The sequence below is a fragment of the Haliotis rubra genome, unplaced genomic scaffold (genome assembly GCF_003918875.1).
Source record: "Haliotis rubra isolate DU_JTF1 unplaced genomic scaffold, ASM391887v1 Scf59, whole genome shotgun sequence".
In the NCBI taxonomy this organism is placed as follows: domain Eukaryota; kingdom Metazoa; phylum Mollusca; class Gastropoda; order Lepetellida; family Haliotidae; genus Haliotis; species Haliotis rubra.
In genome coordinates this window covers 795,897-810,398 of record NW_025767290.1, presented here as the reverse complement: position 1 = coordinate 810,398, position 14,502 = coordinate 795,897, and the positions used below count along the sequence as shown (strand labels likewise).

Here is a 14,502-nt window from a genome sequence, read left to right as displayed (position 1 = left end):
AATGAACTACTCTCTCTGTAAGACCAGGAACATCCATTACCATTTTTTTCACGATGTTGGGCACACCCTTAAATGCAATGAATGCTGAGGTGATAAATATCTCTGATTGATATTGTTCCCGACACGTGCAAAGCGATTTATATGCAAATGAGATTTCTTGTCCGAGTTGCGCAGGTTCTGTGTCAGTTGTGTACGTGACATGGCCCTTCAGTTATCTTCGTGATATTGCTGCCAGGAAATCAGATTTCCACCTGAGTAGACGATAAGCATGTTCAGAGAAGTATTTCTAATACAATAACACGGAAGGTGAAGAGATGCTCTCAACCATCGATTGACAGCTGGAATCTCCTCCCACGACTTCACTAACGGCCCGCTTCATATGTGCATGATCAGGAGATACATAATATTTGAGATGATTATCCCGCGAGGAAGATAAACATTCCGTACCATATTGGTAGTTCCAGATGGAATGCTGCAAGACGTGACCTACAATCTTCTTATAGCATATTCAAAGAGGAGGAGGAATATGACGAAAATAATTAACGACAAAAGTAACCAAACAAAATGTGAATAAATTCACTTTTGTTTCTGATATACAAAACAGCGATTGATCAGCTGATCATCAGTATTTGCAGTTTTTCGCTGTAAAGGTACATATGTCTGTCACCAATCTGAACTCACTCCCTGTAAAAGAGCTGAACCCCGTGTGTGGCCGTCATGTAGGATTTAAGTCCGAAATGGCGAATATTTTGTGGCGTTGATGAGGACTGATGATTAAAGATTGATGATTAAAGATTATCTGTAACATTAACAACACAGAAGATAATCACATTCCCCAGTCACTAAGAGCAAGATAACAAAATTTGATCATACCTCGCCATATAAAACAAACAACCATTCTCGATTATCCGTAGAAGGAGATTCTTTTTTGCCTGAAAGGCTAACAGAGGTAAATGATATGTGGGTCACTGAAATCAGTGATGACACCAGGTGTTCGCCAGAAGGGTAAGCATATGCTGCGCGAGCGGTAGTCCTCAACCAGTTTGCATAGGAAGTTAAAATGGGTTCATTGCCTGACTCAGAACAGCAGTAGTTCCGCCATGCTTTTAGCAACCAACAACCAAAGCTGGACCACCAGCTTAGGGTGAATAGGAAGCGAAGTGCTTAGTCTTTCTGCACGATGACCAGGAACAGAAAGCTTTTTAAACGATAAACACAGATGACCATAGATTCTAGTAGAAGTGTCCGGCAGGGGAAATCAATCATCACTACTTAAACTCGCTGACTGTCCACCGCTTTCAATTATCTCAGTTGGTAATAGCATCACTCTACATTAAAAAAATAATAATAAGTGCAGCCTTTAATCTGTGTCCGGAACCAAAATCATTCGGGAACATCCATTTATGAAAACGATGAGCGTTACTGGTCTGGCCTTCCAGATGAATATGGCTGCTTTCAGGACAGGCAGGCTCTGTTTGCCACGCATATGGTCTGCCTCCCATGGGATACCGAAATCTGGCAGTCAAAGCCAGAAATGGCAACATAAGCTGATGTGCACCACGACGTGTTACTCCGGGGACAGATGCCTCATAGAAGGGTGTTTCATTGCTGTATTTAAGTGCCAGTTCTAAAACTGATTGCTGCTATGTGACTGAAATTGTAAAGTGAAACAAAAATTGTTTGACAGATTGTCTTTGAATGAAGAAATAATTCATCTAACAGTGAAGGAAATTGAAACTCAGAAAAAGTCGTTAGATAAATGTCTTTTCTTGAGGAAATTATATATGTAACGTCTCACTGAAAATGAAATTGTAAATTGAAACAAGAATGTCTGGAGGAATGTCTTTTCTGATAAAAATAAGCATGCGGTATCTTGCATAACGTAGGGGAACGGGGTCAAGTCAAATAACCACCGGTACATCAATGTCCTGGAGACCATATGGATATTACATGTCTGGAGTGGGATGCAATGGAACAAATACCATTACTCATTAATAGACGTAAACAGATCGGAGGTACAAGATTGGTTGGTTTGTTGTTGAACGCCGAGCTCAGCAATATTCCTGCTATATGGCGGCGGTCTATAAATAATCGAATCTGGAAGAGATAACCCAGTGATCAACATCATAAACATCAAGCTACGCATTTGGGTTACGAGGACATGTAAACGAGTCTGACCACCCGATCCCGCTAGTCGTCTTTTACGACATGGGTTGACGACCAATTCTAACCCGGATCTTGACTGTTAATGGTATATCACAAGCAAGAAGTTCATTACCCTAACAAAATAATATAAAAATAGAAAAAAAGTTACTTTTCTACCATTTACGGGCCAACTGTCCGAAATTAATTCCTGAGAGGTTTCGTCATGGTGTAGATGAAGGTAGCTCTCATCACCCAGTCTGAGCCAAGATCTCTCTCAAATCCATTCAAAGCATGCTCATGCAATGATTTCGAATGTGGTATTACGTGCCTTTATAGATTCGGATGATACAACTTTGTACCTGACTAACATAGATTTAAAAACTCATATTAATATGCAAAAGCAAAACCTTGCAGACCATTAAATACATAAACTTACAAAGATAATGCTGTGTGGGTTATCACCTTCTAACCCCGATCTCGTGAAGATCCGGATTGGAATAGTTCTGCAGCAACAGCTAACAGCTAGAGGCCACTAACGGGATCAGGTTGTCGGGTTCGCTTACTTGGTTGACACATGTCATCGTATCCCAATTGCGTAGATCGATGCTCATGCTGTTGATCATGTTGTCTGGTACAAAGTCGATTATTTACAGACTGTCGTAATAAAGCTTGAATATTGTGTGGCGTTAATAAACAGACAAACAAAACAAGATATATTTACGACCTTGTATTCTAATTGAACTTTCAGTACGTGTATGCTGGATTAGTTCATTCTTGTCAACCAAAACTATATTTACACAAGGGAAAAATTAAATTAGTAAAAGTATAAATATGTTTACAACTTGGCAAACAGGAATAACAAGCCAAAATGATTTGCTCAACGAAAATACATTATACCTTGATATAAGTGGGACATTGAAACAGCGAAAACAGATAACTGTAATCGGATTGACACGCTGTGTTGGTTTGGTTGAATTTTATTCACAGGTCACTCAGGTCCAATACACATATTTGGAAACAGACATTTCTCCATCGACATAATTTAGTTTCTTTTTGCCCATATGTCTGATATATGTTTGACAAAGAGACTGTTGAAACACGAACTCATTAAACCCATCTCACACAGTCTATACACTCCTCCTTTCCTTCAGCCTTCTTTCAAATCATTTCACCAATTTAGGACACACAAATTTGTTAAAATATTGTGTATTTACAAACGTTGTTGGGCAGGAACAAATCATTTCAAAATTAAAAACTTCAGACAACCAAACATACGAGTCCCAAACCTGCATATATATAGTTTAAGACATTGCAAGACATATGTACTGTAAGTTGCCGGTTCTTGATGGCAGACATGACGCCACTTGTTGCCATCTCAGTTTCCAGACATAGTCTTGGGTGTTTCTCCGTGACACTTAACAACAAGTAGATTACAGGATCAGAAAATCAAATCACAGTGGCACATGGGATTGCCATATGCATTATCGTATGTAAATACAATCTTCCCCCAAGTTAGATAAACGAGATTGGTTTCCTCTGGACATTGTCATATAAATCAAAACGTCTGACGACCTTCCAGTCCTTCCCCACCTCTGTGGAGATCATCATTCTACGAGATGCCATGTCCTATTAACTCTGCCTTAACTGATGTGTGCATTTTGCATTACTGCAATAGAAAGCTGCGGCTAGTACAATATTATTGGGAAATTAAGAATGTACGTGGACTTGGTATCAGCACACACTATTTTTGGACCATAAAACACAAAAACAAAAATTTAAGACGATAGAGCCAAGAAGATGCATTTCGATGAATCCTCCTCAAAGATAACAATTGTTTTGTGAACAGAAACAATTATTTTACAAGTATAAGCACCGGGGGACGTGGTCGGCGAGCTGTCTAAGGCGGCAAGCTGGTGAACCAGCGAGCTTGGAAGTGTCGGGATCGAGCCCACCTGTGACCGGGCGTAAAAACTTTGGAACCAACTTTGTGTGCAGACTCTTTCAGTGTTGTCACAACTCATAATGCACAATACACAACCCAGTGCACTTAAAAGAACCCACGAATCCGTTGGTAAATGACCAGATGGTGGCCACATGAATACGGCCACATGTTGCGGGTACAGCAACGTGCAGTAAACAAAGTACTGTGACTATGTGTCCCAGTCCACCCAGCTGTGAATGGGTACCTCGTAAGGATGGGGAAGTCAAATTAACTCGGTGCGCCTAGTGGAGTTGAGATTGGTAATAAGATGTGCCGCTGAGATTGACATTCAATGATCGAGGGAAACACAAAGAAGCGCTTTGAGCATGCATGTGGAATGGACTATAGCGCTATATAAATACCCATATAATAAGCACTATTCCCATCTACGTCTGTGCAATAACAAATACAATTTGAGTTGTACAACTAAGGGAAACAGTACACTCCCCTTCTCATCTCGGAGTGATGCATATATAACAAGCGCGAATCCATTTAGCCGTCCAAAATCAACGTAGGAATGCTATACGAAGAATACGTTTATGCACACTAATCATATTAGCTTCACATACAAGCACCGCACCGTTCGGTGCGTTATTCTTATATTTCCTGTTGGTACATGTAACCACAAAAAGACATGGAGCTAACTTCTGTGCTTTTGGAAAAGATCATATTGGAATTTAATCAAGCGAATATGATGAGCTGAAGGTCTGTGGTTTGATATATCGCCTCTGAAATATTTGTTTATAATAATGTGTTTAGTGTTACCATCCATCAGAGGATGACATCTAATGGAGACGGTAATTTCGCTAAATACTCGTGATCCTCTTGCAGCATAAGAATCATTCTTGTACGAATTGGTGGACAGGAGACTGAGAACTGTCATTGATAGGTTCCCGTCAAAAATGGTTGTCGTAAATACAATTTCTTTCGAGCGCGCAAAGAACACTGTCCAAAAGCTTCATTCAAATTACTACTAGCGTTCATGCACTTCAATGCTATAAAAATCAAATATGTATTGTCAGTTCATATAAATCGTCAAACAATGGCCTAGTAAGTAACTTGAGAGGTTATTAAAGGAATTGACAGAAGACGTGATCGATGAGTGATTAATATCAAAGCCAACAGATTTGTGACGTTCAGGTGAACGTACCCATTAGATGTCCCCCGGCCGAAACATAATCTCTAGCTGCAAAGTTGAAAACATTGTAAATGTTCCAGATATATTTGGCTAAGAGTAAATGTATATTTACAATGCCATGATAAATGGTGGTAAAACAGGTTAACTACTCGACGACTTTCGTGTTCGTGGCATTTAGGAGGGGAAATATCGCACCCAACACATTTAGAATTAAGTCTGGTTTTATGTTGAGGAAACTTAAGGAGTAACTGTCGGTTTGCGAATAAGCATTGCCGATTATGTGCTTAACTTCTCAAACGCATCATTAGTTTCGCGAACTTCGCGAAATTCACCCTTCCTTAAGACTTTGACAAAACATTGTTTGACGAGAAATGTTTAAAAATAACACACGAGACATGATTTCAATCTTACTTTGTGTTAACTGACTGCATGGTGTTTATGGATGTGTTCTTTGTAGCTGTTGCAAATTTACTTAAATCTTCAGCAGATATTTTATCAATCGCTTACTAGTTTCAAAAACATGCTGAGTATTACATGGGATTCATAGCCCTAGACATAGAAATATATTACACATCTTCATCTCTTACTTTTACTAACTAAAGTTTTATTAGTTGAACATGAATCTATTCATACATGTAAATCAGGTTATGTGTGATTAATAATGCTCGTTAATATTTGCATTCGACCCCTTTAATGTAAAGGAAAACAGATATAATTCAAGTGTACAAAGAATTAGATGTAGGCTTTGAAAATTGGCTGATAGTTCAATCACATGAATGGCGTGTATTAAATTTCCTGCATTTGACGTTCTTGCAGTTAATGCTGGATGTGCTTGCATATGATTTTACTGACTTTGTTCAAATGATGTTTTCGAAACTGAACTAATTACACCGACGGAGCCAGAGGTATGACGTCCGCGAGTTTGTGAGGGAGCATTGACATTAGAAACATCAGTCACTCAGTGGACTTGATATTGTATATGCGCTCTGACCTATAATGACAACTATATTTAAATATTTCTAATACCAACATTGCAAATGATGTAATAACTGTAACACAAATTGTGGTTCTAAACATTGTTTCATCTTTATTTGGATGTTGGAAATGCTTGAACGAACATACACAATTAGCCCAAGTGTTTATTAGAACTAATGATCTTTGTTACCATAGCAAATAGAACCTCAGAACAATCGTAACTAAGATTAGACTATATTTGTAGGGAGAAGATGTTTCTGACAGTTTGCCTCTGCCAACATGTTCTTTACATCCATTCACATTGAAATGTATGTATTTTGCAGGCGTGACGGTATGTGCAAGCGTCTTCACAATCGCCGTCTTGAGTCTAGATCGTCTCCTAGCCATACGACATCCCATGATATTCAAGAGGATAAGTAATTGCAAGATGGCTGCAAAGATGATCTCCATCATCTGGGTTATTTCCTTCGGTGTGATGTCCCCATTACTGGTATACCGGAAAACCGACAGGGAAGAAATAATCCCTGGACAGACGTTTCATTTCTGCCACGAAGACTGGCCAGATGACCTACATCGTCAAGTGTACGACGCCAGTTTGTTCTTCATTGTATACATCATTCCGGGAACCGGTATCTGTATCAGTTATGGCCTAATTGGGAAGCAACTTTGGACAGAGGACGAGAATCTGAAACGTTGTGAGTCCGAAATAAGTAGGGGAATGTCACAAAGGATAATGGCAGGGAGGAAGAGGGTTGCTAAGATGTTGATAGCCCTTGCTATAGTGTTCGCCATCTGCTGGCTTCCGTATTATATTGTCAGTTTGTACCTGGATTTTCAGACGGAAGAGGAACCAACAGATTTTCTTGTCATCTTGCCTTTCTCAATCTTCCTTGGACACACAAACAGTGCCTTAAATCCCATTCTATATTTCTACACAAGTAAAAGCTTCAGAAAGTACTTATGGAAATTTATTCATTGCAAGCGGTATGGAGTTCGTCATGAGAAACCGGTGAGTACTGTCAGTATATCACCTAACTCAGCTACACGTGTTTCCTATATCAGTTGTCTCATCGTCTGAAATCATGACATATGCCGTTTGTCTACATCAGTGTAGACTTCATATAAGAATGGATTCCTCCACTTCCGCTCAGAAACCTTTTGCAAATGTTGGTACTTCAAGCTTCAAGTTCCCTGTCAGAAAATAAGAGCAACAACACCATTTTGTAAATCATAAGAAATCCCTACCAAAAGCTTACTATTCCGATTATGTCAAAAATACTAAATAGCAAACATATATTGACGAATATTGGTGTTCCAGAAAAGGAAGGCACGTCAATTGTTCCGATTAAAGGAGAACCCAAGGAAATTTCTGGTACAAATGAAAACAATGATATAATTTTGGCACTTATGCGTCAAATTTGGAATAAACCTCTAAACCTTCTGTGAATATGAAGACAGTAGGAATCTGCCTCGGCAAATATTAAGACTGATCATTCTTTAGTTTTGATGTTTTGAATTTGCACAGTTCTGCCAGATGATATGTCTTTTATCACTGGATTGTCTGGTCCTGACTCGGTTTGCTTATAAACAACATCGTACAGCTGTAATACTGCTGAAACAATTATATGCTCATGATATAGGCACACTTTTTCAATCGACTTTTAGCATAGATTTGTCATGAATGAGGAGAGGGTTTTCTATTTTCTTGTCGATGTGAAAAGATTTTTTCCATTAATAGAATGGACGTCTTGGAGGAAGTAAATTCTCTGTGGGGAAAAATATATTAACTGAGCTGTCACTTTAACACAACTACAACTGACAGATATGTTGTAAGAACGACATACCCATTGACAATTTATCAGATTTCAATTGGATCAATACTAATGTGCACTCTAAATTAAGTGGTTCTGTCTGGTTTCGCCGGGAAATTCTTAAAAAAAACTTCTCATGCATTGGAATGATGATGTTGTTGACAGCCATATGGCGGCCAGGACGAAATTATCGCGTCAGGGAGTTAAAACATTTTTACTTCATTTCATTTCATATTCACAAGTAATTTGTGCTTAATTCAGACTCCATTGTACGATTCCGACATTATTATGTGGTTCTGAATCACCATCAAATAGTGTCGATACAAGATATTCGCACCTTGTTCTGTACATGATGCCTCTTCCATGGTTCCCATCACAAACACATGCAGATACATGTCAATTGTTCTGAATCACCATCAAACAGTGTCGATACAAGATGTTCGCACCTTGTTCTGTACATGATGCCTCTTCCCCTGGTTCCCATCACAAACACATGCAGATACATGTCAATTGTTCTTTTTGAAAACTACAATTGAACATACATGGATTGTACAGGATAAAATAAAGATTTGCTTCGGGAATCATTTGTGTCACAAATGCGTCAAATTTGGAACTTTATCTAACAAGTCAGAAGGTCAACGTTTTGAAAGTTTTACCAGGCTATAAAAGTTGCAACGTAAACCAAATATGACATCCATTTGAATATGTTGTCGTAACCTGCTTGACAGCACATCATACGTTGTAAAATCTACAAGCCAGAGTCAGGGTTACTTGCATATTGATGGACATACATAGGCAAGTTGAGTATTAGAATTCATCCATCCTGATACACATTACTTATGAGAGGGTCTCACTGGCTGAAAGTGGCAAAATCAATCAAAAAACAATTTGGAGTCGGACATGGTTGATACTGACGCTGCTGTGAAATATATATGTTTCAAAAATTAAGAAATCTGACATTCATATTAGTTTTGTTTGTCTTTGTTCAACGCTATATGGCGTTGGTCTCTAAATAATCGCGTCTGCACCAGCCAAACCAGTGATCAAATGCATAAACATCGATCTACGCAATGGGGATACAATGACATGTGTCAACCAAGTCAGCGAGCCCGACCACCCGATCCCATCAGTGGCCTCTTACTACAAACATGTTGTTGAAGACCACGTCTACCCCGAATCTGACATTCATATAAGGATATATGTGAAAGTAACAACATATATTAATTCTATAATCAAATTGCGTTCGATATCGCTGTTAGGCCGATTACGTATACATTGCCCTTTTAGTGACATGCTTAAGCTTTCAGCGATTTTCAGTAATCCATTCATGTTATTTCACTGTTATTTTCACTGCTTATTTGCCTTTTACGCCCAATGAAATCTGTTTCGTCGGAAAATCGATACTGGTGTTTCAGTGGAATTGACGTGTCACATTCAAAACAACGCCGGACATTGACGGCACAGTATATCATGTCGCAAATATCTCTCGACCGAAAGCAGTTTGATAGGTTTCCCTTTGTACAATCAGTAGATCTATCATTAGTCATACCGTGACCAATTTAGCTCAGATCGATATAAAAAAATCGATAAACGGATATCACAGCACCGACCGACAATTCAGTCTGGTTTGATTCAGGTGGTTTCAGTTCATTATAACCGACAGTATGGGGAGGTCATGGACCGAGATATGTGTGATTGTCCTCCTTGGAGATTCAATTCTAGAGCAGATGCCCAGCAACCATAGCCGTTCGCAAGGCAGTCGGTATATTCTGTGTTTCCCATCGAACTGAAATTTCATTCCGACGTAAAATAATATAAAAAGATTTATTGCATCAAATTTACCCGACGCTGTTTACAGTTATACCCTGATTTATAGTTACATTCTTACCTGTACAGACACATAAAAACGACGTAGTACGATCATTCTGCATGTGCATTTATTAACATTTTTTGTCGGAAAAAAGCTACACCGACATAAAAAAATAAACATTATTAGCAGGATATCTAATTTTGAAAATTTCATAAAATATGTTACGTAGTTGGCGACAAAAACAGTTTTTAGTTTACATCTTTATCTAGTTGTTTGCCCGCTGTCTTTCTGGTTGATGCTGGAGATGAGAAAGACATAAAAATACCGCCATATAACTGAAGAAATATTGAATAGACCATGAAACAACAACCAAAAGATATGTTTCACGGATATATTTGACTATTTTACTATCAACTTAGTGAAATAGTCAAATATATCCGTGAAACATGTGTCCTATCTGTGACCTATTGTTCAAGGCCATATTTCGTGACGCAAGGTAGGAACATCAGAAACAACAACAAAACTTTCCACAGGTCTGTATGACATAAATGATGACTTCAACTTTCCAAAAATCATCTTAATGTCGGGAAAAGTTCCAATAGCTCCAGCCTGAGCAGGTGTTTACATTTCTCAACAGTTTGACGTACACTTGAGTATGCTCCGTTTACCAACATTTCAAAGAGTGTCATTCGACCCTCACTCAGAAGTCGTTCAATCAAAGTTATAACAGTTAAGGTTCAGTGAATCTGGCAAATAGTTTTATGGTCGGCATGTGGAAGACATTTCCACATTTGGCGCATCAGTTACCAAAATACAATATTTTGACATAAACCACATGTCCCCGTATTTTGTAAAGGTGAATAATTGACTAGCCTGTGCATGTGTATGACGGGATCAGTGGGTAGATTAGGTTTCACTCAACAGTTCACTGACACCTGATGTCATCGTGATTATAATATAGTCAGAATCGCACAATCGACGCTGCCTTTTTGTACCAAATAATCGTCGGAATCGCCTTTAGGTTGAATGTATATATTTTAATTTTTAACTATAAATGACTCCAACAAAAGTGGGTTGTTCCGAACGCATTACATTTACAATACAGTTAGTGAACAGTTGACTCAACTCATTTACCCACTCACTCGGTGACTGATGATTCCAAACGTTCAGACAATGGTGTTGTAATAACCATAATTCCCATACGATGCCAAATATTTGATTATCAATATTTGGGAATTTTTTTTCGAGAATGGTCAAGTGAATTATTCCAAACGTTCAGACAATGGTGTTGTAATAACCATAATTCCCATACGATGCCAAATATTTGATTATCAATATTTGGGAGTTTTTTTCGAGAATGGTCGAGTGAATTATTCCAAACGTTCAGACAATGGTGTTGTAATAACCATAATTCCCATACGATGCCAGGTATTTGATTATCAATATTTGGGAGTTTTTTTCGAGAATGGTCGAGTGAATTATTCCATATGTTAAGACAATGGTGTTGTAATAACCAATATACCCCTAATTCCCAATATTTGATGTTCAGTATTTGGGAGCTATTTTAGAGGAAGCTAGTTCGTTCAAAGAAACGGGCAAAAATGCCTATTGAGATCTGACGCTCTGTTACCTGGTTGGTGCGTGTCATCGTACCTAACTTGAGTGAATTGATTGCTCATAGTTTCAGTGTCTAGAATGCCTGATCCAGTCTCTGTTCTTTACAGAACGCATTCATAGCTGTACTGTTGTGTTTGGCGTTAAAAACAAAGGTGAGGTGAGGTGAAATTGGGTTTAACGTCGTGTTTGAGAATATTTCGCTCATATGAAGACGTGCATGCGTGTGTATGTGTATGTGCGGCTGCTTGTTCTAGCCCAGACTAAAGCTGGTTTTATAGTGCTAGCCCACTGAGATACCATGCCGCAGTGAAGCATGAATACCCCACTCAGACACATTATACTGACTCCGAGCCGACCAGTCCTTGTTGTACCCATTAATGCCGAACGCCAAGCAGGGACCAACAAGTACCATATTTTAACGTCTTTTGGTATGACGCGGTCGGGGATCGAACCCGAGACCTTCCGCTCTCCGGGCGGACGCTCTAACCACTACACCAGGGAGGCGGTCGGCGTTAAACAAAAACCAAACAGGTTACTATAAATACAAACTGCAATCATGGTTCGCTGGACGTCTTGTAATAAAGAAATGAACTGAGAAATAGAAATATATAACATGAAACAGCAACCTTCTGACAGCATGAAGACATCGCAAAACCAATGATGTAGACTTTCCTCTGTGTTATATCATCATCTCATCTACTCTGTTACCAGGTGCAGGTGATGGTGGACTACAACCCCGAGGATGGCCAGGTCCAAGCCAGGGTGTCCCGCAACCCTCTCATCCGCATCATTAGGGGCAGTGACAGTTCCTCCAGGTCTGGCAGTCTGAGGTTCTCCCGGTCCAGCAACACCAGTCTCAGATCCCTGAACACAGATTCAAACTCCTCGGGGAAGAGGCGGGACCCGAAGGGCCGGGAACACCTCCATCTTCACAAACTGCCGTCAATCAAGAAGCACTTAGTGGATGACCAGAAAACAGACCTCAATGGGCAGTGTGTAGTGGAACCAGACAAACACGTTAAAGAGATCATGGACTATACGTTGAACATTCCAACTACGATACAGGAAGAGAGCTCCAAGTCGCGATGCTCTTCACCAGCAGTCACACCGGTTATGCCCAAGATAATTGAAGACATATACGTGAAAGAAGAAACAAATCTTGTGACCTCTGTGGATGACATTAACACAAGCCTTGGTCATTAACTTCAGGCCGACTGCTGAAATATACTCTTTTATTGTCGTGTATTGCCAATGGAAACATGTTGTACTGCAGATCAAGTATGGTACATGCTTATATTATATTTGTATCCGAAAGTACAATTTGTATCCACGTGTACACTTCTTGTTTTGTTGATAAATGTTGACGGACGATTACCTCAATGGATTATACGTTTCGTCTGCGTCTGGCATGGAGTGTTGAGTGAGTGAGTGAGTTTAGGTTTACGCCGCTTTTAGCAATATTTCAGCAATACCACGGCCATGAAATGGGCTTCACACATTGTACCCAGGTGGGGAATCGAACCCGGATCTTCGGCGTGACGAGCGAACGCTGTAACCACTAGGCTACCCAACCGCCTCTCTGGCATGGAGTAAATGAGGCAGGTAGGTATAAGGCTAGCAGTGAATATCCGGGTATGAGTGGATCTTAAGCAATCAATGCTTGTCGTAAGAGTCGATGCAACGAACTTGGTTATGCCATACGTTCCCCAAATTATTTCAGGTGAACAAATGACTAGACTTTATGACGGATTCCACCGGTGGGGCAGGATATGCTCACCTTTTAGCGAACACCTGGTATCATCATTATTTCAAAGTGTTTCTGTTTCATAAACACATGCTCTGTCATCGTATTGCATGGTGACAATCACTGGATTGTCTGGTTCAGACCCGATTTGTTTACAACCAACATCACACAGCTGTAATACTGCTGAAACAAACATCTGCTCATGATATAGTCACCATTGTACAATCGACTCTGCTTTTGGCAGAGATTTCTTATGAATGTGGAAAGGATTTTGTCCCTTCCATTGACACATGTCATTGTGACCCAGTTGCGTAGATCAATGCACATGTTGTCAGTTACTGGAATGTCTGGTCCAGACACGATTATTTACATACCGCCCTTATTGCTTGAATATTGATCAGTGAGTTTTTTAACGAACAAAGACACAAAAGCAGGTCTGAGGTGCAGCCAGATGCAGCCGAAATGGAGTTGGCCAATTGGCTGTTGCGACATAGAGGGATGTGGTTGTTGTTTATTCTTTGAGATTCAGTTTGTTCGTTTTTGTGATACCACATTCACCAATATTCCAGCTATATTACGACCTTGCAGCAAGATAGTAACTTGGATCAGTGGTCGTGGACGGCTTCCTGTTTGAAATGTCTGCACACACAGAGGTTTCATTCACATCACTGTTCGCATCTGTCCAAATAGTGTCTCAACTACTGTCGCTTGAAGAATTCTCAAATAAGCGGTTATATATATTTACCGTGCATTTTGAAAAAAACATCCTTGAATGAATCAGACCTCCGGTAGTGGACATAAGCAATTTGACATCCCGTGAAAATGGTCCACTTAAACATATTTCTTTTTCACAAACACTCATATAAAAAACGTTCATTTAATATCCATGTTACCGATCAATGTTCCAATAAAATATGCAAATCAATTATTCTTTAAACAGAATGTACATTTCATATACTTCCAACTGACCAATAGTCTGACAAAGGAAAGCAGTGTGATACTACCAAGACAGTGGATGGTATCGTGGTGTTGTTCAGCCATTACAACAGAATGCTTCAACGTCTACAAGTGTTCATGTTTCATATTTTATGTTTGTATTATGGTCCAGTTTCCGATGGTTGAAAAATTATATACATATATTATATTTTGGTAATAAAGTATCTCTATCAAATTTTGAGTTGGCGCTTTTAAGTGGTTGGGAATTCCCACAGCTATCATACCTTTTGGAGCAATGCTAGTTTCAGTACTGATTCATTTGATCGAGTACCATTGCTTTGCAAA

The 14,502-nt window shown here is 39.4% G+C and overlaps 1 protein-coding gene across 1 annotated transcript in view; it reads left to right on the top strand.

Annotated features, from left to right (window-relative positions):
• Window positions 1-12,811, top strand: part of LOC124255020 (galanin receptor 2a-like) — an 80,337-nt gene extending 67,526 nt beyond the window's left edge. The window contains exons 3-4 of the mRNA XM_046688857.1: window positions 6,563-7,248; window positions 12,189-12,811. Coding sequence (XP_046544813.1) covers window positions 6,563-7,248; window positions 12,189-12,680 — 1,178 coding nt within the window. The 3' untranslated portion in view covers window positions 12,681-12,811. The remainder of the gene's footprint in view (window positions 1-6,562; window positions 7,249-12,188) is intronic.
• The last annotated feature ends 1,691 nt before the right edge of the window (window positions 12,812-14,502 follow it).